This window comes from Nematolebias whitei, chromosome 20 (assembly GCF_014905685.2).
Source record: "Nematolebias whitei isolate Nwh7 chromosome 20, NemWhi1, whole genome shotgun sequence".
Lineage (NCBI taxonomy): Eukaryota > Metazoa > Chordata > Actinopteri > Cyprinodontiformes > Rivulidae > Nematolebias > Nematolebias whitei.
In genome coordinates, this window is record NC_056517.1 from 21,238,209 (window position 1) to 21,258,819 (window position 20,611).

Here is a 20,611-nt window from a genome sequence, read left to right on the forward strand (position 1 = left end):
CCCCCCCCCCCCACACACACACACAGCACCCCCACCGCAAATGCCACACAGGAAGACCAGCCAGTGCCCCGATGAGGCGAAGCCACGCCCCCAACCGCCGCCCTACACCACCAATGACCACACGTACACTACCATAGCCGACCCCCCGCCGAAAGCCGGCAGCCACCCCGGTCAAAGTGCCGGCCATCGCAACCAGGAACCTAGATTAAAAGAATCGGAACAGCCCAGGAGGAACCGAAGCACCGGCCCCACCACTGACCGCCCCCAAGACCCAAAGCCCACCCACAGCCCAGACCCCAACAATGTGCCCCCCTCCCCCTCCATCCCAGACCCCTAGTGTCACACAGAGAAAGGAGGTGTTTGTGATTAAAAAAAAAAAAAAAAAAAAAAAAAATCTATATATGCATAAATAAATTATGAACAGACCCACTTCCTCCTCCTCCCACTCGAATATGGTGTTGATGCATGTTGTTATACAGTGCGTTTAAAATGGGGGGATGAGGTGGCGATCGGCACAGACCCACCTCTTGCCCAGAGAGCAGGCGGTGCCCGTTCACCCCTCATCTCCGCCCCGAACCCTAAATGTCTACATGCTACATATGAGAGTGGGCACAGGTCCGGGGAGGTGGAAATGGTAGTACATCCCACCACCTAAGTGCGATCATGTGCCCACTCCAGATCCTATATATGCATGTGTCGTGAGAGTGTTATAAGTGAGTGTCTAGGTTGTAATTATCTGCCCTCTCTGTTGCTTCGTCATGCCTTAGAATTTAGGCTGACGGGCAGCTCAGCTGATTTAAGACCAACCCAGCTTTTATGCCTAAAACATCACGAGCTCTTTTAAATCAAGAGTGATATCGTTGGAGGGGTCTCTTTCCCCCCCACAGATCAGAAGAGGAAGCATCTTTTCATCTTCTCTGCCCGGTGCGGGCGTTGACGTGTTACATAACGCGCACAGCTGCAATGCGTTTCAAACTCAACAATTGTTTGTGCATTATAGAGATGCTTCTACAGGTCGCCCGTTATCCATCCAGCGCTTGTCACACTGGCTGTGTGAGGCCTTTTCTGAAGCCTACAGAGCATCAGATTTAGGGCCTCCTGTCAACCTCTAAGCACACTCGACCAGGGGTATCGCATCTTGGACTGCTCTGCATAATGGTATGTCAATGCAGGACATTTGCACTGCGGCTGCATGGTCAACACCCTGCTCATTTATTCGCTTTTACCTACGTGATGTAACGGCTCGTTCCATGACACATTCTGTCCTTAATGCTCTAACAGAATGAATATTATTGTTCTCATGGAACTCTGTTTAAGCTCACTTCTGTCTGCATGCATTACAGTGTGAGATGTTGTTATCAGTCACAAGTCGTGTCTGTGATTTTGGTTCTATTGTCACTAATCAGTTCATGATTATTGTTACCAATCAGTTCATTTGATCAATAATCAATTCATGGACATTAATCTGTTTATACTGTTCAGCCATGAACCAGTTGGTTCATGCCCCCCACCCCCCCTCTTTTCAACTTCTTCTTCCCGTTGAAAGTTTTCCGGGGCATTCATGCTTTGTCAGAACGCATAGTTACACAACATGCGTCTGTGCATGGCACATAATTACGCGATGCGTAGTTATGCACACGGGGAGCTGAGTGACAAGACGTTTTTTGGGCAAGCTTCCGCTTCTTACTGTGTTCGAATGGACCCAGTGAGGCGAGGACCACATCCGCTTCGCCCTTAACCCATCAGCGACAGCCTTAAAGGGCGAAGCCTATATGAAATAGAACGTTGGTTACGTACTGTAACCCCAGATTCTATGAATATAGGCGTAGCCCTTTAAGCGTCGGGCCTCACTGGCTCCTAAATGGCTGAAGAAAAAGCTATTTTGGGAGCCGATTTCCCGCTCTTAACATAATTTATACGGACCGGGTGGGGCCCACACAGCAGGTGGGCGTGGACTAAATTTTTTCAGTGCTTATGCTCTGCATAACGGGATAAACCCATCAGCGACAGCCTTAAAGGGCTACGCCTATATTCATAGAATCTGGGGTTACAGTACGTAACCAACGTTTCTTTCAGTTACTCCCTTCTTCAGGGGTTGCCACAGCGAGTGAAGCCACACAGAAGATTTGGCAACTGTTTTATGCTGGTTGCCCTTCCTAACGGATCCTGAGCTCAAACCTGCAACCTCAGCATTACAAACCCACAACACTGACTACTTTTTGGCGCCTTGTTTTTGTATTTTTATTGCATGCTTTAGTATTTCTTGGTGTTGTATTTTGGCGAATCGAGACGGTTCTTCTTGTCCTCAGCGTTTCATTGCATTGTTGACCTTGTGCTGATTTTGCATATGACAAATAAATCAAACCTGAACCTGAACTGACCACCATGTTAGGCTGATTGGTAACTAAATTGTCCCTAGATGAGAATATGAATAGCTGTTTGTCTCTATGTGTCCCTGTGATGGACTGGAGACCTGTCCATCACAGGGACTTCTTCTGGATAAGGGGAACAGTGACCCTGTGACCCCCCGCGACCCAGAAAAGGAGAAGCGAGTAAAGATAACGGATGGATTGAAAGTATAATATGAGTATAATGATAGACTGTAAAACAAATAAATACTTACAGTCTGTTAAATTTTCAGTCATGTTAGAGATCCTCTTCACCAGCAAACTGAAACAAATAGTTAAATAGTGTAAACAAAATAAAATAAAATACATTTTCCCGTAACTCTGTCAGCCTGCAAAACTGAACTGAAATAAAAAGAATAAAAACAAGCAGTTTTCTCAGTCCTCAGTAATTCAAGGTCATGTGCGGTGATGTTTCCAAATTCTTTAGATTCCAGGTCTGTCTGATAAAACAGGTACAGCAAAAAACGTGTGAAGTTTGGAGATGTGATAGAACTGAAAAAAAAGCTAAAAAAAACCAGTGAAAGGTTTGCACAAACAACATAAATACAAATGGGGCCTACAAAAAGAAGATGTGTAATGTATCATATCTGATCAGAAGATCCAATTATCGGGTCATGCACCATACGCTCCCAAATTCTCATCTTGAGCAAGCTTGAAGGCGACAGTGGAAAGGAAAAACTCCTTCATGAGGAAGAAACCTCCAGCAGAACCAGGCTCAGGACAAGTGGCCATCTGCCTCGATTGGCAACATAAGAGTGATTAGCTACACAATAAGTGCACAGATATACAGCAGGGGCCCCAAGACAACATCCTTGTGGGACCCCGATAATCACTATTATGGGGAATGAGTAACTTTTGTCAACTTTAACAATCTGGATTTGGTAAATCACAAAACTTTCATCTATTGATGGAACTACAAATCATGTTTTGTAACTTTGTTAGGTACTTAAACAGAGGGTATGATAGTGTTAAAAGCACTATGTTTACCAAACAATACCATGACCTAGTGTTTTCACCCTGTTGTTACTTTAACACAGTACGTAAACTGTAAAACAGCACCATCCTCAGATCTTTTTGATGAATATCTAAACTGGACAGCTTCAATATGGTCAGATTTGGAGTCAACTATGTGAACAACCATTATTGTAAATTCTTCATTTATTTTCATTTAAGTATTTTTATAGTAACAAATAGCAGAACAAAGGGAAATTCACTGACGGGATCAAAGTCTCTGCATCACTCCCATGAATCCAGCAAGAACTAAACTTTCACAATGAACCATGCGAGTTGGATGGTGTTTATCTTGTCTCTGTGATCTTTGGGAGTAAAAAGGAACAGCCCACAGACACCGACTGAGTACAACTGATGATCTTCTGCTTCTGCGCTTAGTGTTTCACTCACAGTGGAAAAACTCAGAAGTGGCTCACCCTGCAACCTTGACCATTTTGGGCTCAAAGGTCTCCACATGTTTCAGGAGGGCCTTCATGGTCTTTCCCGTGTCAACTATGGCCTGCGGGAAGGGAAGAGCAAAGGAAGCTGGCGTAATGAGGAGGGAGGAAACTAAAACATTTAAGAGACTGATAAAGGACCCCCCCCCCCCCACACACACACACGGGTTTTCTATTTCATGGAAAACATTTACATCCCTGCCTTCTGTATATATTTTGTTTCATATTTCAGATTTGGGTTACTTAAAGTGAGGAAATTTCCAGTTTTTACAGCAAGTATCAACAAAGGTTTTCTGTTGCACGCCCTCAGAAGTGCACATTTTTCAATGATTACGAAAAATACAAGTGCAGGTTTGTTGTTTTAATTTGCATTTCAATACATGCTCCTATTAGGAATGTCTTCTTTTTTTTTAACCGCTTTGTTTTTGTGCTTCATTTTTTTTTACTCCAATCCCGAAACCTTCACAACCAAAACACAACTGCTTTCCAAGTAACTAGATAAAATAATGTATAACACCAATACAAAAAAAATGCACTCACCTCAACAATGAGCACACTCTTAGTTACATGTAAAAAAAAGAAAGAAAAATAAATCACTAAATTCACACTTTTTGAATTTTAACACTATTCAAAGTAAAAATGGAAGACAAAGCTGTTTCCATGCATTTGTTAGAGACGATATCCATGGCAACAATGTTGGCAGCATCCTTAATAAAAACACAGACAGCTCATTCTCTGCTTCACACTAATGAACATCTGTTAGAGCAAAAGTCACCAGAGTGCTGCTTGAACCCCCTCCTCCCTGTCGGGTCTCAAATAAATGCCTTTGGCTGTGAGGACTCTTTGTGAGTGTCTATGGTTCAGGGAGAGTGATGGGAGAGAATGTGAGTGCCCGGAAAACATTGCCAATCCACACCTGAACGCTGTTACATAACACTCACAGACAATGAGCCGGGACAAGTAAACACACCACAGCACAGCCGACTGCTGCACTGCATGCTGCAAACACACTGTACAGACAGCTGGTCCGCACATGTGCACTGGAATTCACTGTGAGTGGTTGTTCGTGATTTATCTGCTTTTAAACAAGCTTCTCAGTTATTCTTGATTCTGTTTAGAATCAGGTGCCAAACCAAAAAGAAATTGCTGCAACAGAGCTGAGCTATGTGGGAATACATTGTTGAAGAATTTGTTTGCTTTGTCTTGAGTTTACGTAATGATTTATGGGACTATGTTGTACGGTTTATTTTATCAATAACTGAGCTAAACTCAATTAAACTGAGTGCCAGAGGTTGCAGATTACACCTTCTGAAAGGCTGTCACTAGTTTTTCATTGTAGTGGACATTGATCACAAATAAAAAGGTAAATTACCATGTTTGGACTATTTTTTTTGGTAAGACATTTATTTTAAGCTAAATCATAGTTTTAAGACAGTTTATTAGGTTGGTTTAGTAAAATATTGGGAGGAATTGAAATAAACTGAAGATCTGACATTGAACAAATACTCTACTGAAATAACATCCTTTTTTTTTTTGTAATTCTGTGACTTTAAGGGCCCAATATGTAAAATGAAGAAAAATAATTACAAATAGATAAAATACTGTAATTTCCTGACTATTGAGTGCACCTAAATATAATCTGCACCCAGTAAATTTAAAAAGAAAAATAGATTGTACTTTTATAGACTGTACTATATAAGCTGCAGGTGTTCATGTTGTAACATGAGATATTTACACAGAAAGATATATATATTTTTTAAATTAAATACATACCTGTAACATACACAAAAATATACAATAAATGTTTTTTTTCTGAACATTGCCTGTAACACAGCTGGTTAAAAAAAATCAATACAGTAACCTACTAGGAAAAGTCAATGAACACTATCTTCATCTTCCTCCTGTGCACTAAAACCACTAAAGTTATCTTTATGGGCTCAAATTCCAGGCATAAATATTTTGCATGTGTAAAAAGATTTGTAACATTGTAAAAAAAAAAAGATTTGTATTTGTAACAAAAATAATCGCAAGTTACAAAACTTTATTATGATGTTCTGTTTACAGATACAAATCCAAAACCCACATTTGGGCAGCTATGTGAGTGTCCATGTGTGACAAGGCTAAAAGTTCTGGCAGTAGAAAGCTCGTTAGCTCGTCAAAAAAATTATTTATGAATTTAAAGTAAATTCAAAGCCTGTGAAAAAAGTAGCAGCTTATAGTCCAGAAATTACGGTACTTGGATTCCTTTCATTTTTATCCTTTTAACATCCATCCCAGGGTTTCTTCTTCTTTGTCACTTGCTCTTTTCACACTTGTTATTATCATCTCAAACTAATTCAGTCTCCAAGATTTCTGATTTTTTTTTTTTAAGTATTTGAACTAGCAGCAGCCTGATTGTTTATGCCACACGCATAAAAATGTTTTTAACACTCAGCCCTCCTTAGTGAGCCTAAATTGTCTCCTGCCTTAAATGCATATGAGAGACGCAGACATTCAGAATATTTTACAGTTTAAAACAACAAACAGCTGGCACAGTAAACCAAACTGATGGTGACAAAGGAGAGAAGAAGTTGAAAGAGAATGATCTAAAGTTGCTAATGAAGACGGTTGGTGTGGTGCTGAACTCCAACTCTCCATCCTCTTTCAGTGACTATTGTCAAAAAGATCATATCACCTCTGTTTTTTTACTTAGAAAAGGCCTCTCAGCTAAAGTAAGTGCAGCTCTGTTCAGAAAGCATGTTTGTGCTCACATTTAGCTGATGTTGTAACATTTCTCAGACAACAATGCTGTGACTGACATGTGTGTTTCCTCACGATGCCACAGCCTGGCTCCACACTTGACAAGTCTTTTTTTGGTTGAAGAACAACAGAAGCTACCTCTGGGGAGCGTGTTTGTTTGAGACGTCTGGTTCAGGGTCTTAATGCTCAGTTGCAGTTGTGCATAAAAAGTGTTTCTAGATGCTCTAATGTAAACACGCAGGTCATCCAGAGGATTTTCTGCTGCTCTCCTGGGAATAAATGGGAACCCTCACACATTTTAACAACCCCTGCTTCAGGATGAGTTCATTCTGTTCTGAAAACGAAACGAGTAATCCCACACTCACCTTTCCATGTAGAAAAGACAGATCACTGCTTCCAACAATATGCAGGTCCTCTGTTGATTGGTCATTCTGTAGAGGACAAAAAATAAATCATTGTAAAACCTGCCCCTTCTCCAGAAATGCTTAAACTGATTACATTAGATTTATAATGTGGAATAAAGTCAAAAGATGGGCAGCACGGTGGTGCAACTGGTAGAGCTGCTGCCTCCCAGCGAGCAGGTCCTTGGTTCAAACCCCGGTCCAGGGGCCTTTCTGGGTGGAGTTTGCATGTTCTCTCCGTGCGTGCGTGGGTTTTCTCCGGGTACTCCGGTTTCCTCCCACAGACCAAAAACATGCATGTTAGGCTGATTGGTAACTCTAAATTGTCCCTAGGTGTGAGTGAGAGAGTGAAAGGTTGTTTGTCTCTATGTGGCCCTGCGATGGACTTGCGACCCGTCCAGGGTGTACCCCGCCCCTCGCACAGTGATTGCTGGACATGGGCACCAGCGACCCCCGTGACCCAAAATGGAACAAACGGGTAAAGAAAATGGATGGATGGATGGAAAGTCAAAAGATAAAACAAATATTAATTGTTGCTTTATCTTTTTAAGCCATCCATCCATCCATCCATCCATCCATCCATCCATCCATCCATCCATCATCTTCTGCTTGTTCCGAAGTCAGGTTGTGTCCTGAGCAGGGAGGTCCAGACATCTCTTTCCACCTCTGCCAGCTCTTCTGGCAGGACTCCAAGGCGTTCCCAGGCCAAATGAGAGAATCTCTCCAGCGTGTCCTGGGTCTTTCCTGGGGTCTCCTTCCAGTCAGACATGCCTGAAACACCTTCCTAGGGGGCACCCAGGGAGCATGCTTACCAGATACCCAAAGCACCTCAACTGGTTCCCTTCAATATGGAGGAGCAGCGGTTCTACTCCGAGTCTCTCCAGATAACTGAACTTCTCACCCTATCTCTAAGGGAGAGTTCAGCTACCTTGCGGAGAAAACTCATTTCAACCACCTGTATCCAATATCTCATTCTTTTGGTCTCTACCCAGAGTTCATGGCCATAAGTGAGGGTATAGGAACATAAATTGACCAGTAAACAAAGAGCTTTACCTTACAGCTCAGCTCCCTCTTCACCACAACGGACCGGTACAGAGTCCGCAATACTACTGTAGATGCTGCACCAATCTGTCTGTCAATCTCACGCTCCATTCTTCCCTCACTTATGAACAAAACACCAAGCTACTTGAACTCCTCCGCTTGAGGCAGAACCTCACCCTAGACCCGAAGAGAGCAATCCACCCTTTTCCGGTTGAGGACCATGGCCTCTGATTTGGAGGTGCTGATTCTTTAAATTAATTATTTTGATTTTTTTTTTAAGCTGTGGCTCCAAATATGGCGTATCCATTAAAAAAACAAAAAAATCTCATTAAGGAAAGCTAAGATAAGATAAGATAAGATAGAACTTTACTGATCCCGCAGACGCTGACTCCAAGAGAAGCACTGACCAGAATAACACAAACCAACTCATATTCAAGTCATCAGAAGAAAATATGTCCACCAATTAGAACAAAACATTTAACCATCTTAAACTCAGTAACACTACTTTTGGATTTATTTTACAGTTTTTATTACTGTATTCCTCATAAATAGTTGTCGTAAATTTTATGTCATGACAGAACAGGAAAATCTAGGTCGACTGTCATCACAATATTTAATAATATTGTCACGTTTTTCTAAAGTCACAAAGCCCTGCTTTAGGCGTTAACTTTTCAAACTCTTCTAATTTATTTTAATTATATAATAACATTTTAGTATCAAACTGCTGTATGTGGCTGAATAAAGCTGCAAAAATTGGGACCACATGCTAATAAATAAAAATCTGATAGTTTTGTAAGTGACCTGTGCCAAAATACACCACAGTATAACACAATGCAGGTGACGGTGGTGAAATCTGTAAAGCAATATCACCGACTCCTTTGATTCCCAGATTTTTTACATTCCAGGAATTAGATCCTGTCATGAGCTGTTTTTCTTGGCAGCAACAACTGCACCAATTAGGAGTCTCAGTTTTATGTCCTAAGCTCTGATGTTGCTGCACAATGTTGATCCTGGAGGTGTTCTGAGTTAATTCCTCCCTGAACAACAGCGACATCTGGTGGTCAGACATGTGCACTGCATGTATAGATGTGACTCCACAGATTAGCTTTGATCCCGATGCCCTTTCATGTTTTTGTCCATAAAACGTAAAGAAAAACCACAAAATAGACCTGTCAGCCTACATGCAACAGTTTAAACTCTAGAAATGTTTAAATTTACAGTAAATATTGCATTTTTAAAGCTTAAACATTTTTTTTTTGCACTTTTAGAACTTATTCATTGTTATTTTGGTGCACTTTGCCCACCAGGTAGCTTTTCAAACGGATAAACTCCACCCTCGTCTCCAGGTACCGGTTGGAGCTGCGGCCGAGCGTCTTGATGAACTCCACCAGGTCTGAGCAGAACTTGTACCCTCCCTTCAGCACGCACAACACCATCACCTTGGGATCCTCAAAGTCATCCATAATGTAGCGGGCGATACGCTCTACCCTGCAGAAGAAGTCACATTAAATCACAGCAGAGGTGGTTAAAACCAATTAGAAGGGGGTGCTTTTACCTGTTCATGATGACCCCGTGTGGAATATAAACATTCTCAATGTCACTGTGGTAGTGTTCAGGGTAGGTGAACAGATCCAGGCTATAGCCGGGCCAGTCGTCTTTAATCTAGAATAGATTACACAGACAAAGACTAAGTCCTGCAGTAAAGAGCACGACTTGTTTTGCCAGCACGAGTCACATTTGTTTATTAAGCTTCTCTTTCATGAGCCAGTTTAACACTTAAATGCATTTCATTGGTGACGTTACATACAATGTCCAACACAAGAACTTATCTATTTTCCATTTCAGTTTCTGGCATCTGGCAACCGCTGTGGCAAAATAAATAAAAAAGTGGGCATTGTGGTTCCTATGATCATTCCAGTGTGGAAAATATTTTGCTCAATTGAGCAATTTTAAAATATTTCTTTCTTTCTTTCTTTCTTTCTTTTTTAGGCTTGTTCTTTGTAAAACTTATCCAGAGCTGGAAAATGGTCAATTTAAAAGTTCTACTTTTCAAGACTGCTCGAGAACCTCAAAACTATGACTTCAGAGTATTTTGAGCACACATAAAAATATGATTAAAAAAATATATATATATATTTTTTAAATTGGATTTAGGGCAGGCAGCACGGTGGCGCAACTGGTAGAGCTGCTGCCTCTCAGCGAGCAGGTCCTTGGTTCAAACCCCGGTCCAGGGGCCTTTCTGGGTGGAGTTTGCATGTTCTCTCCGTGCATGCGTGGGTTTTCTCCGGGTACTCCGGTTTCCTCCCACAGACCAAAAACATGCATGTTAGGCTGATTGGTAACTCTAAATTGTCCCTAGGTGTGAGTGAGAGAGTGAATGGTTGTTTGTCTCGTTTGTCTCTATGTGGCCCTGTGATGGACTTGCGACCCGTCCAGGGTGTACCCCGCCCCTCGCACAGTGATTGCTGGACATGGGCACCAGCGACCCCCGTGACCCAAAATGGAATAAGGGGGTAAAGAAAATGGATGGATGGATGGATGGATTTAGGGCAGCTTTACCACTAAGATGGAGTTTGTTCAAACATCTACCATAATTTTCAGACTATAAGGCGCACCGGATTATAACGTGCATTAATTGAAATAAGTTCATTTTGACAGATTTTTGAGTGCCAAGTACCACATAAAATCAGTTCAAGGTTAGCAAGCACAACCAGAATTAATACATAAGGCACACCAGATTATAAGACTCACTGTCGATTTTTCAGAAAATTAAAGGATTTTAAGTGCGCCTTATAGTCCGAAAAGTACGGTAATAGATTTGATAAAATACTCCCAATTCCCAGATTGACACATAAAAAGTGTTTTGGCTCTAACAAGGTAAATCACAAAGAGCTAACTGAAACCGATCTCTTCAGTTGATGATCAGCTGAAAGGTGATGCATATCTCAGGTCATTGGTATTTCTTTGCCCTATAATTTAAAGACATCAAACATACTGTGCATGTGCTGTAGATACCGTATTTTCCGCCGTACACGTACACCGCCCTATAAGTCGCATCAGTCCAAATATGTCTAAAAAAGTGGAAAATCCATAAATATGTCGCTTCGCCGTATATGTTGCATCTATTATGCATCACCACTGATGCGTCGCGTTTGTTACGCGTTACCACTGACAATCTGGAAATGTGGGTCGAACCCAGAAATGTGGGCCGGTGTTGTGCCAAAAATCGATGGGCTGGCAAATGACAGCCGCGAGAGTGTGCACGGGAGGACTTTAACAAGAATTTAACAAAATTAACACTTAAAAACAATTATTTGTTTGCTCGAAATTATAGTAAAGGTGTGTCTCAGTTGAACTTTTGCTTAATAAATGCACTTTGACAGTCAAATCATCTGTACCGGTATTCCAAAGCCTGATTTGCAGAAACGGCAGGCACGCGCAGATAGAAAAGCCTCCGCATTTCTTCAAAATTTAACAAGATAAACACCTAAAAACAATTATTTGTTTGCACAAACTTATAGTAAAGGTGTGTCGCAGTCTAACGTTTGCTTAATAAATGCAGTTTAATAGTCAAATCATCTTTATTCGCTACCTCGGTGCTAAGGGAGCACGAATAGGGAAGAAAAAAAGGAAGGACAAACACTGCTCATTTCTTCAAAATTTAACAAGATAAACACCTAAAACAATTATTTGTTTGCTCAAAATTATAGCAAAGATGTGTGTCAGTTGAACGTTTGCTTAATAAATGCACTTTAATGGTCAAATTAGTTGCATTTCGTTGGGGCGGTGCAGCTGGTTTGACGGTTGCTCCAAGCAGCGAGAAGAACGAAGATGGGAAGGGTGTGGCAAGTCGATTGTGTCATTAATAGCTGGTGAAGATTCTCAGTCATACAGGACATGGTAAATTCAAAAAAGTTCAAGAAAAAAACAATAAAGTATGAAGTATAATAAATATAGTCCAGTTGATTTTGTCTTTAATTTTTTTGAATTTATCATTATAGCCACATTTACCTATTTCATGATACAATGGCGGGCAGCACGGTGGCGCAACTGGTAGAGCTGCTGCCTCTCAGCGAACAGGTCCTTCTGGGTGGAGTTTGCATGTTCTCTCCGTGCATGCGTGGGATTTCTCCGGGTACTCCGGTTTCCTCCCACAGACCAAAAACATGCATGTTAGGCTGATTGGTAACTCTAAATTGTCCCTAGGTGTGAGTGAGAGAGTGAATGGTTGTTTGTCTCGTTTGTCTCTATGTGTCCCTGTGATGGACTTGCGACCCGTCCAGGGTGTACCCCGCCCCTTGCACAGTGATTGCTGGACATGGGCACCAGCGACCCCCAAGTGACCCAAAATGGAATAAACGGGTAAAGATAATGGATGGATGATACAATGGCATGCCTTACACTACTACTCTGCTGTCATCTAGTGCCTGAAAATGGTACTGCACCTTTTATTTTTAGTCAGAATGAATGAAAACGGTCATATCTCAGCCAAAAATTGGTTTATAAATATGGGGGAAAATACTTAAATACATCACTAGTTGCAGGGCATGCAACTTATACAAAAAACTGTGACTTATAGGCCGAAAAATACGATAGTTATTTTTTTTCTTCTTGACTCATCTTTTGTTCTCCCCTTGAGTCATTTTCAAGCACACTCTGCACAATGTGCTTTTCCTTCAAAACGCAAAGAATTATTCATAATACCTCCTCAGTGAATTACAACAAAGTGTCTGTTTGGATGGCAAAGATAAGGACATTAATGCTGACCTCAAACTTCTACACATTTATCCTGACATGGAACTACCTACCACAATTCCTCTTTTCTCTGCTGCCTTGTCCGTGCTTTGTGGCACATTCATGGTAAAAACAGTCTTGGTTGAGGTCACGCTACCTTTAATGGAAAAACACAAAATCATGTTAGTGTACACACTTTACAACATATGTTTGAGTCTAACCATCATTCGGACATCTTTAGAACAAGAAGAAAAGACAGTTTGATGGAACTCTACATTTGGTTTAAGCAAAGTGTTTAAAACTACAATTCATATAATGAAATAAACTGAAAACCCAACTGAATATTAATTCTAATAGTCAAAATCCTCACTTACTGTTTCTTGTCTTCTTCTTAGCAGACACTTTAAGAGAGCGTGGTGCAGAGTTGTCCAGAGGAGTCGTGGCCACATGCGCTGCTGGATCATGCTCAAGTCATTTAGGAAAAAAGAACGTGTTGTTTTGGTTTGGAGCCTTAAATTGATAATCAGCTTCATGTGACGCTACACACTGGTCATCATAGCGGGGGGTGGAGGAGACACAATATTTAATTCAGGTTCTGTGCTGTGGTTGTGTTTAGTCAAGGAAATGATTTGTGTGAATGTTTATGAAGCATTCACTCAAGTGTGATCCATTTGCTTCCATACCTTTTTCGGCATCATACATGAAAATGTTCATCTCTTTCAGGACAATCCAGCTATGACTTTTGGTGTTGGTGCAACTTTAGCTTTTTGAAATATTTAGCCTTTTCTGATATTTTTTCCTCATAGAAAATGAATTGAGCTCATTTTACATCCTTCACATATTTAGATCTGTTTACAACCTTTTACTGCGCCTTTCACAATTTATTCTATTTCTGCTTCTTTCAGCTTCCTTGTGCAAATGTAAACTTTTTTCAGCTAATTTCAACTGGTTTTTTTTGTCCTTCTTCAAAGTTCTTTCTGCAAATTTCACCGTGTTGTGCTGCTTTCAGCTTATTCATGCAAGTTTCAGCTGTTTCTGCTACTTCAGCTACTATTTAGATATGCTTAGGCTAATTTTTTTTCAGCTAATTTCACATTTTTTGCACCCATTTAAATTTTTTTTTAGCTAATTTCGCAAAAATGTGCTATATCCACTTCCTTCTGGTAATTTAAGCTTCTTTCTGCTTTTTAGCTACTTTTCAGTTGTTGTTGTTTTTTTGTTTTGTTTTTTTGGCTAATTTCAGCATTTTAAAATAATTTCCACTCCTTTGTGCTCATTTCTGCTTCTTTAAGCCTACTTGGGCAAACATGTGTTCTATCTGCTTTCTTCTGGTAATTTTTCAGCTTCATTTTTAGCATTTTTTAGTTAATTCCAACTGTTTACAGATAAATTTAAAAATGTTATGATAATCTGTTTATTTCAGCCTAAAGAACTCATTTATGCTAATTTCAGCTTGTTATGGTCCTTTCTGTTATTTCCTGCTAGTTTCAGCTTTTTCTGCTATTTCAGCTAATATGTAATTGTTTTTATGCTAGTTTTAGTTTTTACAGCTAATTCCACATTTTTGTTTAGCTCATTTCAGCTCTTTCCACTTCCTTCTGGAACATTAAGCTTCTTTTTGCCTTTTCAGATAGTTTTCAGCTATTTTGTTGTTGCTAATTTCAGCCGTTTTTTTAGCAGTTATCCTACTTTTTGTGCTCATTTCTGCTTTTTTAAATTAAATCCAGCAAATATGTGTTATTTCTGATTTCTTCTGCTAATGAATGGTTGTTCTTCCATTTCAGCTACATTTCAGCGTTTTTTTTTCAAGCTAATTTCAGCTGTTTTTCCGCAAGTTCTTCTGCAATAAGCATTCACACTGCATTTTCGCAGGAAATGCAATTTCTCTAGTTTAAATGGTTCTCACTAATAATTTCACCGATCAGGTCTTTGCTACAATGGCCAACAAAAGAAGAAATAAAGGCCTACCGTTCCTTGAAGGCTTATCGCCCGCCACCTTGAAAAATGGAGTTGTACCTGTGTTGGTCAAACCCCAGAGTACTGAGAACAAAAAGTACTACCACCACCACATCTAATCTTAACATCTGCACAGGTGTAGCCATGTTTTATTTGGTAAATGTAATTTAGCTCGGGCAGCCATGTTGAATTGGACTAACTCCAAAGGTTAATCAGTTTTACATCCAGTGATTATTTTCTAAAAGTTTCTTTAGATTAGATATTTTGCTAACAGACAGGCAAACACATTGACTCCAACAATTCTGGGCAAAAATCTTGCATAATGTGCATGTATGTGTTGTAAAGAAGACTCAGCTATAAACATACCTAATTTTAATTTAATTGTTAGTAATGTTAATTGTGTTAATTTATGGCTATTTTGTTGTGTTTTCTAAGGTCAGATCCATCTTGAAATGGATCTCTATGAATTTAACTAAAATACATCTTGTGGTTCACAAGATATTTTAATAATAAACACACAAATATGCACAAAGTGTAGGGCAAAAACATTACTATATTGTTATAATAGAAGTTTTCCCTATTGTTTATCAGTAACAATTACTTTTCTCTACTGTTGTCCTAAAAATAGCAACAATCCTGCAGTAATTGTAAAATATGTTTGTGATTTTACAATGTACATAGTAACTCTTCAGCCTGGTTAAAAACAGATATTTGTTCAGAAATGAGTAAGCAATGAGTAAAAATATTGCATTTTACAGTTGAATAATTTCTAAATTTATTTGCAGAATACTTTAGCGGACATAAACAAGAAGACTGCAACACTGCAAACAATAAAATCTTTAAATGGTCACAAACTGACCAGAAATACATCAAAACCTTAATGGATTTTCTTTAGAACAACAGGTTTTAGAAGAGTTGAAATAGTGGCAACTGGATAAAATGTGTTCTCTTGACCAATCGAATAACGTAAATAAAGATTTATTTAATGAAAAATACACTGAATTGGGGAAATTTGCAATCCTCTGCGATTAAAAGGTCAAACAATCAGTTTGATTTGTTTAATGCTCTAAAGGAGGCTAAAACTCTACAATATAAAGTTACGATTCCTTTACTAATTCAGAAAGATCTAGAGCAACATATGGCATAAAAAAAGTCTTGCTCATTTTAACAATAGAATGCCAAACCACTTCATGCATGTATTTAAGCAAGAGTATTGTGCATTAAAACAGCTGTCAAGTTGCTATTAAATTCTATTGGACCAATATCTGTTTCCAATTGGTGTTCTGCTTTTGTACAGGATTTATCTCTTCAGAAAGATGGTTGTACATTAAACTTACATGCCTTAAAATACATTAAGCAAAATAATGAGCACAATCATGACTTTGATGTTTCTACTGTAGTGTCAGAGACAACAGAAAAAACATATTACATGCAGTCATTTTTATTGTCTCTATGTAACCTCCAGAATTAAGCATCCACTGCCATCTGAGACTAATCTTTAGCTGTGTAGATGATTTTGAACCTCTCAAAGTGTTGAATGTCCTTCTGCAGCTCACTCAACTCCTCTTCCAGCTCAGTCTTGCGGGTTTTCATCGTCAAGGTGTCAATGATAAAAGGAAGTTTCTGGTACACACCATGGACTTCATCCCATTTCTTCTTCAGTTCCTGGAGAGGAGAAACATACGTAATCTCTGTGATGACAGTCGGCTAGACAGATGTCAAAACCAGTTTAATTAAAAAGAAAATTTATTTGGACTTGTTTGGAAACTTGTCTTGCAGTATTTTTTCTTGATCTCTCAGCACAATCTTAGTTTAAAGCTCTAGTATGAAAGGTGATGGGCAATAAGCAATTTTCAAAGAATGTTAGGTTTCCCCCCACCTCCCCTATACGCTCCCTTCCTGAGGACATCTGTAGACCTGTGTCAGAGCTGAGTCGGCTGATAGACACTGCACAATCTCTTATAAGGACTATGGAACTATCTGGCAGTGTCCATGGGCAAACTCACCGCCTTCGTCGGCTTTCCTCATGCATACATGTATTATGATGTCATCAGCATGTTGCTGTTTCTGTGCTCACGTTTTTTTTTTTTTGCAACTTTCACTCTGTGTCCCATCTAGAACACAGTATGAGATATGATTTTTTTTATACCTCCCCTTCCCCCGTGTTTCTCTTTTCCTGTCTCAACGAAAAAGGCAGCGCCTCCCACGAGGCCACGGCCTCAGACACCTCCGTCTCCCCATGTCTGTTTGTTTGTGTTTAACTCAGATGGGCTGTACTGAAATGTAATTTTGTTGTGCTTCAGTGCAATGACAATAAAGCTGATTCTGATTTAAGTTGATCCAACAACGTTCAATCCGGTTATCTGGACGGTTGCTTTTTCTGTTGAGATGTTTCGTCCCTCATCCAAATAACTTCATCAATCCGAGGAGCCACAAACAAACCGAGTTCCACAAACAGCACCCCCACACAGTGGACCAACCAATTTGCTAGTGACAAGATGGCTTCTGGGGCCCGCCCTCTCCTCCGTCGACTCTGAGGCAGCCATAGCCAAAGTGGTTCAAAATAATAAAGTTCATGCTCAGTAATCCAGGTATAAATCCAACAAAGTTTTTCGTTTCAACACCATTAACTCCATTTTAACTGTGCCCCAGTCTGCCAACTGGGAGGTCTCTGCAGTTATGTGTGACAACTTTGTCGATCTCTGGATAGTTTTAGACTCAGACTTTAAGTTTAATAAGCAGATAAATTATGTTCTTCAAAAAAAGCTTCTTTCAGCTAAGGCAGATAGATAAGCTCAAGTCCGTGCTGTCCAGATCTGACCTTGAAAAATTAGTCCATGCATTTATTACAACATGGCTGGACTACTGTAACTCTCTTTATGCTGGGGTCAGTCAGGTCTCTCTCTCACGTCTCCAGCTTGTCCAAAATGCTGCAGCTCGGCTACTAACAGGAACTCGCAGGTTTGAGCACATTACTCCAGTTCTGTCCTCTCTTCACTGGCTTCCTGTGCGTGTCAGAGTTGATTTTAAGATTCTTCTGCTGACATTTAAGTGTGTTAATGGCCTTGCACCCTCATACCTCTCCAATCTCCTTCATCCTTATGCTCCTTCTCGGGCCTTGAGATCATCAGACCAGCTGCTTTTGTCCGTACCAAAAACCAGCTGAAGCTCAGAGGAGATCGGGTGTTTACAGTCATGGGCCCTAAACTCTGGAACAATCTGCCCATCAACATTCGACAGGCCACCTCAGTCTCTACTTTTAAATCTCTCCTCAAAACACATCTGTACTCATTGACATTTAACACAGGGTGATCTCATTTGGTATTTCATTGTTGATGATTGTGTTCATCCATTTTGCTTTTACTCCCTGACATTTAACGCAGGGTGATTTCGTCCTTCATCCAAAGGACTTCATTAGTTCATTGTTTGTGGCTCCCCGGATTGATGAAGTTCTTAGGTTGAACGAAAAGTCTCAACAGTAAAAGATGCAGTCCAGATGACCGGACTGAACATTGTTGGATTTTCTACCTGGATTATTGAGCATGAACTTTGACCTTTAAATTGATTGTTTTTGCACCTCTGGTTATTCCAGATGTCTGTAGGACTCTCTGCTGTTTTAGGAGAGAAACCATGGATCTGTGTGTCTGAGTACCTCCACGAGTTCTTGTCGCTTCTTGTCCGATAGGTGTTGCAAGGCTACCTGCTCCCTCTGCTCTTCCATCAAGCGCTCGCACTCCTCCTGAGCCCTCTGCTCTTCCTTTCTGCGCTGCTGCAGGTACTCAGGGATTTGACCAAAATCCTGCGAGCAGCATCAAGACACTTTATGTCCACCTTGGATCCAGTGGAGCAAAGTTTTTGCATTCAGGGCTGTGTTAAAATAACTTCAATTCCTGTGAGCAATGTAGGAGACTACCTTTTTGAAGATGTATTTGGGGACGAGTCCAGAGTTTTCCAGGAGTTGTTTGTGTCCTGTACTGACGTCTACACTTGTGGGTGTTGGCTTCATGGGCACTGCTACTGTCGCCTTTTCAAAATCTCTCTCGGTGTGAATTCTCACAAGAGGATTGTCAGTCCTCGCAGGGACAGGCGGCTTTCTTTCAGTGCAAGTACAGGCGCCACAGATGTTTTTTGTGCACTCTGTCTCTAAGGGAAAGAATAAAACAGAAAATATCAACTCATAATCATACCAAAAAGGAAAATCTCCATGCAGTCTAATAGAAGAACTCACTTTCAGGCAGTTTGGGCTCCTTCGAATGCTTCTTGAGGTACTTGTCTGGAGCTGGAGCTCCTATTTTTGCTGGTCCCATGGTCCTCTTCGAATCTTTGCTCAACTTGTTTTCAAGAACAACAGCTGGTCTAAACTTAGATACATATCTTTGGGAGCATTTAGGAACAAAGAACAGATGAAAAAAACATTTACTTTGAATCCAAACTATCGGCAAGGTTTAATTAATAGGAAATGAAATAAAACTGGGTCAAAAACTTTTTTATCCCCTTTATATTAGATTACTGTTAACAATCCAAGGTGAGCTTTTTTAAAATCAACTTGAAGTAGTTGTAACTGAATTAAGTTGCCTTTTTTCCTGATATTAAATACAATTTTCTGTTCATTGCCCTGAGACGACTTCTGTTGTGACTTGGCGCTATATAAATAAACTGAATTTAACTGGATTGAAGAATGTTATTTTATTTTATTTATGCTGTGACTTTGTGCTCGTTCTGCAAGATCAAAATCCTTCATTCATATTTAGATTAAAGTAGCAACAAAAAACAAACATTTCTTATAAGTATTTGTATATCCATAAATGCTAATTATTTACACTTTTAAAAAGTTACTCTCATGTTGTTAAAATTGTTTCTAAGTATCTAATTGAGATAAACAAATAAATAAATAGACGTGAGTTAAATAAATAACTAAATAAATAAATAGACGTGAGCAAAATGACAAAGTAAATGACTGTTATCGCACACTAACCTTGGTGGTTTTTTAACTTCATCTGCTTCCTCTGGAACAAGATAGTCGTAGACGCTTTCTTGAGGAAAAAGTTGTTTAGACATGATGAATAAATCGTAAAACACGAAGAAATAATGTTACATTCAGCGAGTTTTGTGGTCGAGTAAAATTTGCGCAGCGTAACACACTGGTTGCTATGCAACAAGGGAACCAAATGTGGCGTTCATGACTATGGTACAATGTTCAGATTAATGTAAAAATATGTCAATAAATTAATAAATTTAAACTTTTTATGTTATTTTCTTTTAAATTGTTTTTATGTTACAACATATAATGTAATTTATAACTTCTAGCTTTATATGTTAATCAAATAAATCGGTATTTGATGTTGTAAATTGTAATTCCGAGCTTCTAAGATGCACTGAAACCAGCACAAAAGCGTTCCAAGTCGATCAAGTTTTATTTTACTAAAAACATAAAAGTTGTGCCTTTACAAAAACGTATTAAAGGTTAATCATTAGGCTACCATGAGTATTTTTTTATTTTAAAAGATACCTGGTGAATGAATAGTGTTTTTATGCGTTTTGTTACTTGGAGCGAAATGAACATTTTTGTCTCCAAGGGCTTGCCGTAAGGAAGACTGCAAACTGACTTCCTGTCGTAAACATTGTTCTGGTAATATGTAAACATTTACAGACTGAACTAAATTATTTGTTATCCTGGTCAAATATCGAGAAACCACCTTTTCATGTGAGTGTTTCAATCTGTACACATATTATGCTGGAAATTGAGCTGTTAAACACGAAAAACGTTGTTTTCACAATCTTTTTCATCAAGCTCTGTCCAAAGACAAACTTTGAAAGACTTTAAACTAAGAACACCTTAAAATTTAATAATGAAGTATAAAGCAATAAGGAATGACTTAAGCCT

The 20,611-nt window shown here is 39.6% G+C and overlaps 2 protein-coding genes across 2 annotated transcripts in view; both read right to left on the reverse strand.

Moving 5' to 3' along the window:
• prtfdc1a (phosphoribosyl transferase domain containing 1a) overlaps positions 1 to 12,896 on the reverse strand; it is a 26,428-nt gene extending 13,532 nt beyond the window's left edge. Inside the window, exons 1-7 of the mRNA XM_037694207.1 lie at positions 12,846 to 12,896; positions 9,593 to 9,699; positions 9,342 to 9,525; positions 6,961 to 7,026; positions 4,397 to 4,414; positions 3,836 to 3,918; positions 2,624 to 2,670 (exon numbers count right to left, since the gene is read on the reverse strand). Of these exons, the coding sequence (XP_037550135.1) occupies positions 2,624 to 2,670; positions 3,836 to 3,918; positions 4,397 to 4,414; positions 6,961 to 7,026; positions 9,342 to 9,525; positions 9,593 to 9,699; positions 12,846 to 12,896 (556 nt within the window). The remainder of the gene's footprint in view (positions 1 to 2,623; positions 2,671 to 3,835; positions 3,919 to 4,396; positions 4,415 to 6,960; positions 7,027 to 9,341; positions 9,526 to 9,592; positions 9,700 to 12,845) is intronic.
• Positions 12,897 to 16,218: 3,322 nt separating this feature from the next.
• enkur (enkurin, TRPC channel interacting protein) lies at positions 16,219 to 19,785 on the reverse strand. Its single transcript, XM_037694206.1, has 5 exons — positions 19,703 to 19,785; positions 18,956 to 19,101; positions 18,641 to 18,870; positions 18,380 to 18,526; positions 16,219 to 16,392 (listed from the first exon to the last, which is right to left on the reverse strand). Exons 1-5 carry the CDS (start codon positions 19,783 to 19,785, stop codon positions 16,219 to 16,221), a joined length of 780 nt encoding a protein of 259 aa, XP_037550134.1.
• Positions 19,786 to 20,611: the final 826 nt, after the last annotated feature.

Excerpts from the sequence above, each read along its gene's own strand:
- enkur (XM_037694206.1), bottom strand. The coding sequence starts at position 19,785 with ATGTCTAAACAACTTTTTCCTCAAGAAAGCGTCTACGACTATCTTGTT. Across the intron at positions 19,102-19,702 it reads GAAGTTAAAAAACCACCAAG|ATATGTATCTAAGTTTAGAC; the intron begins GTTAGTGTGCGA and ends ATGCTCCCAAAG. Across the intron at positions 16,393-18,379 it reads AGCGACAAGAACTCGTGGAG|GAACTGAAGAAGAAATGGGA; the intron begins GTACTCAGACAC and ends TCTCCTCTCCAG.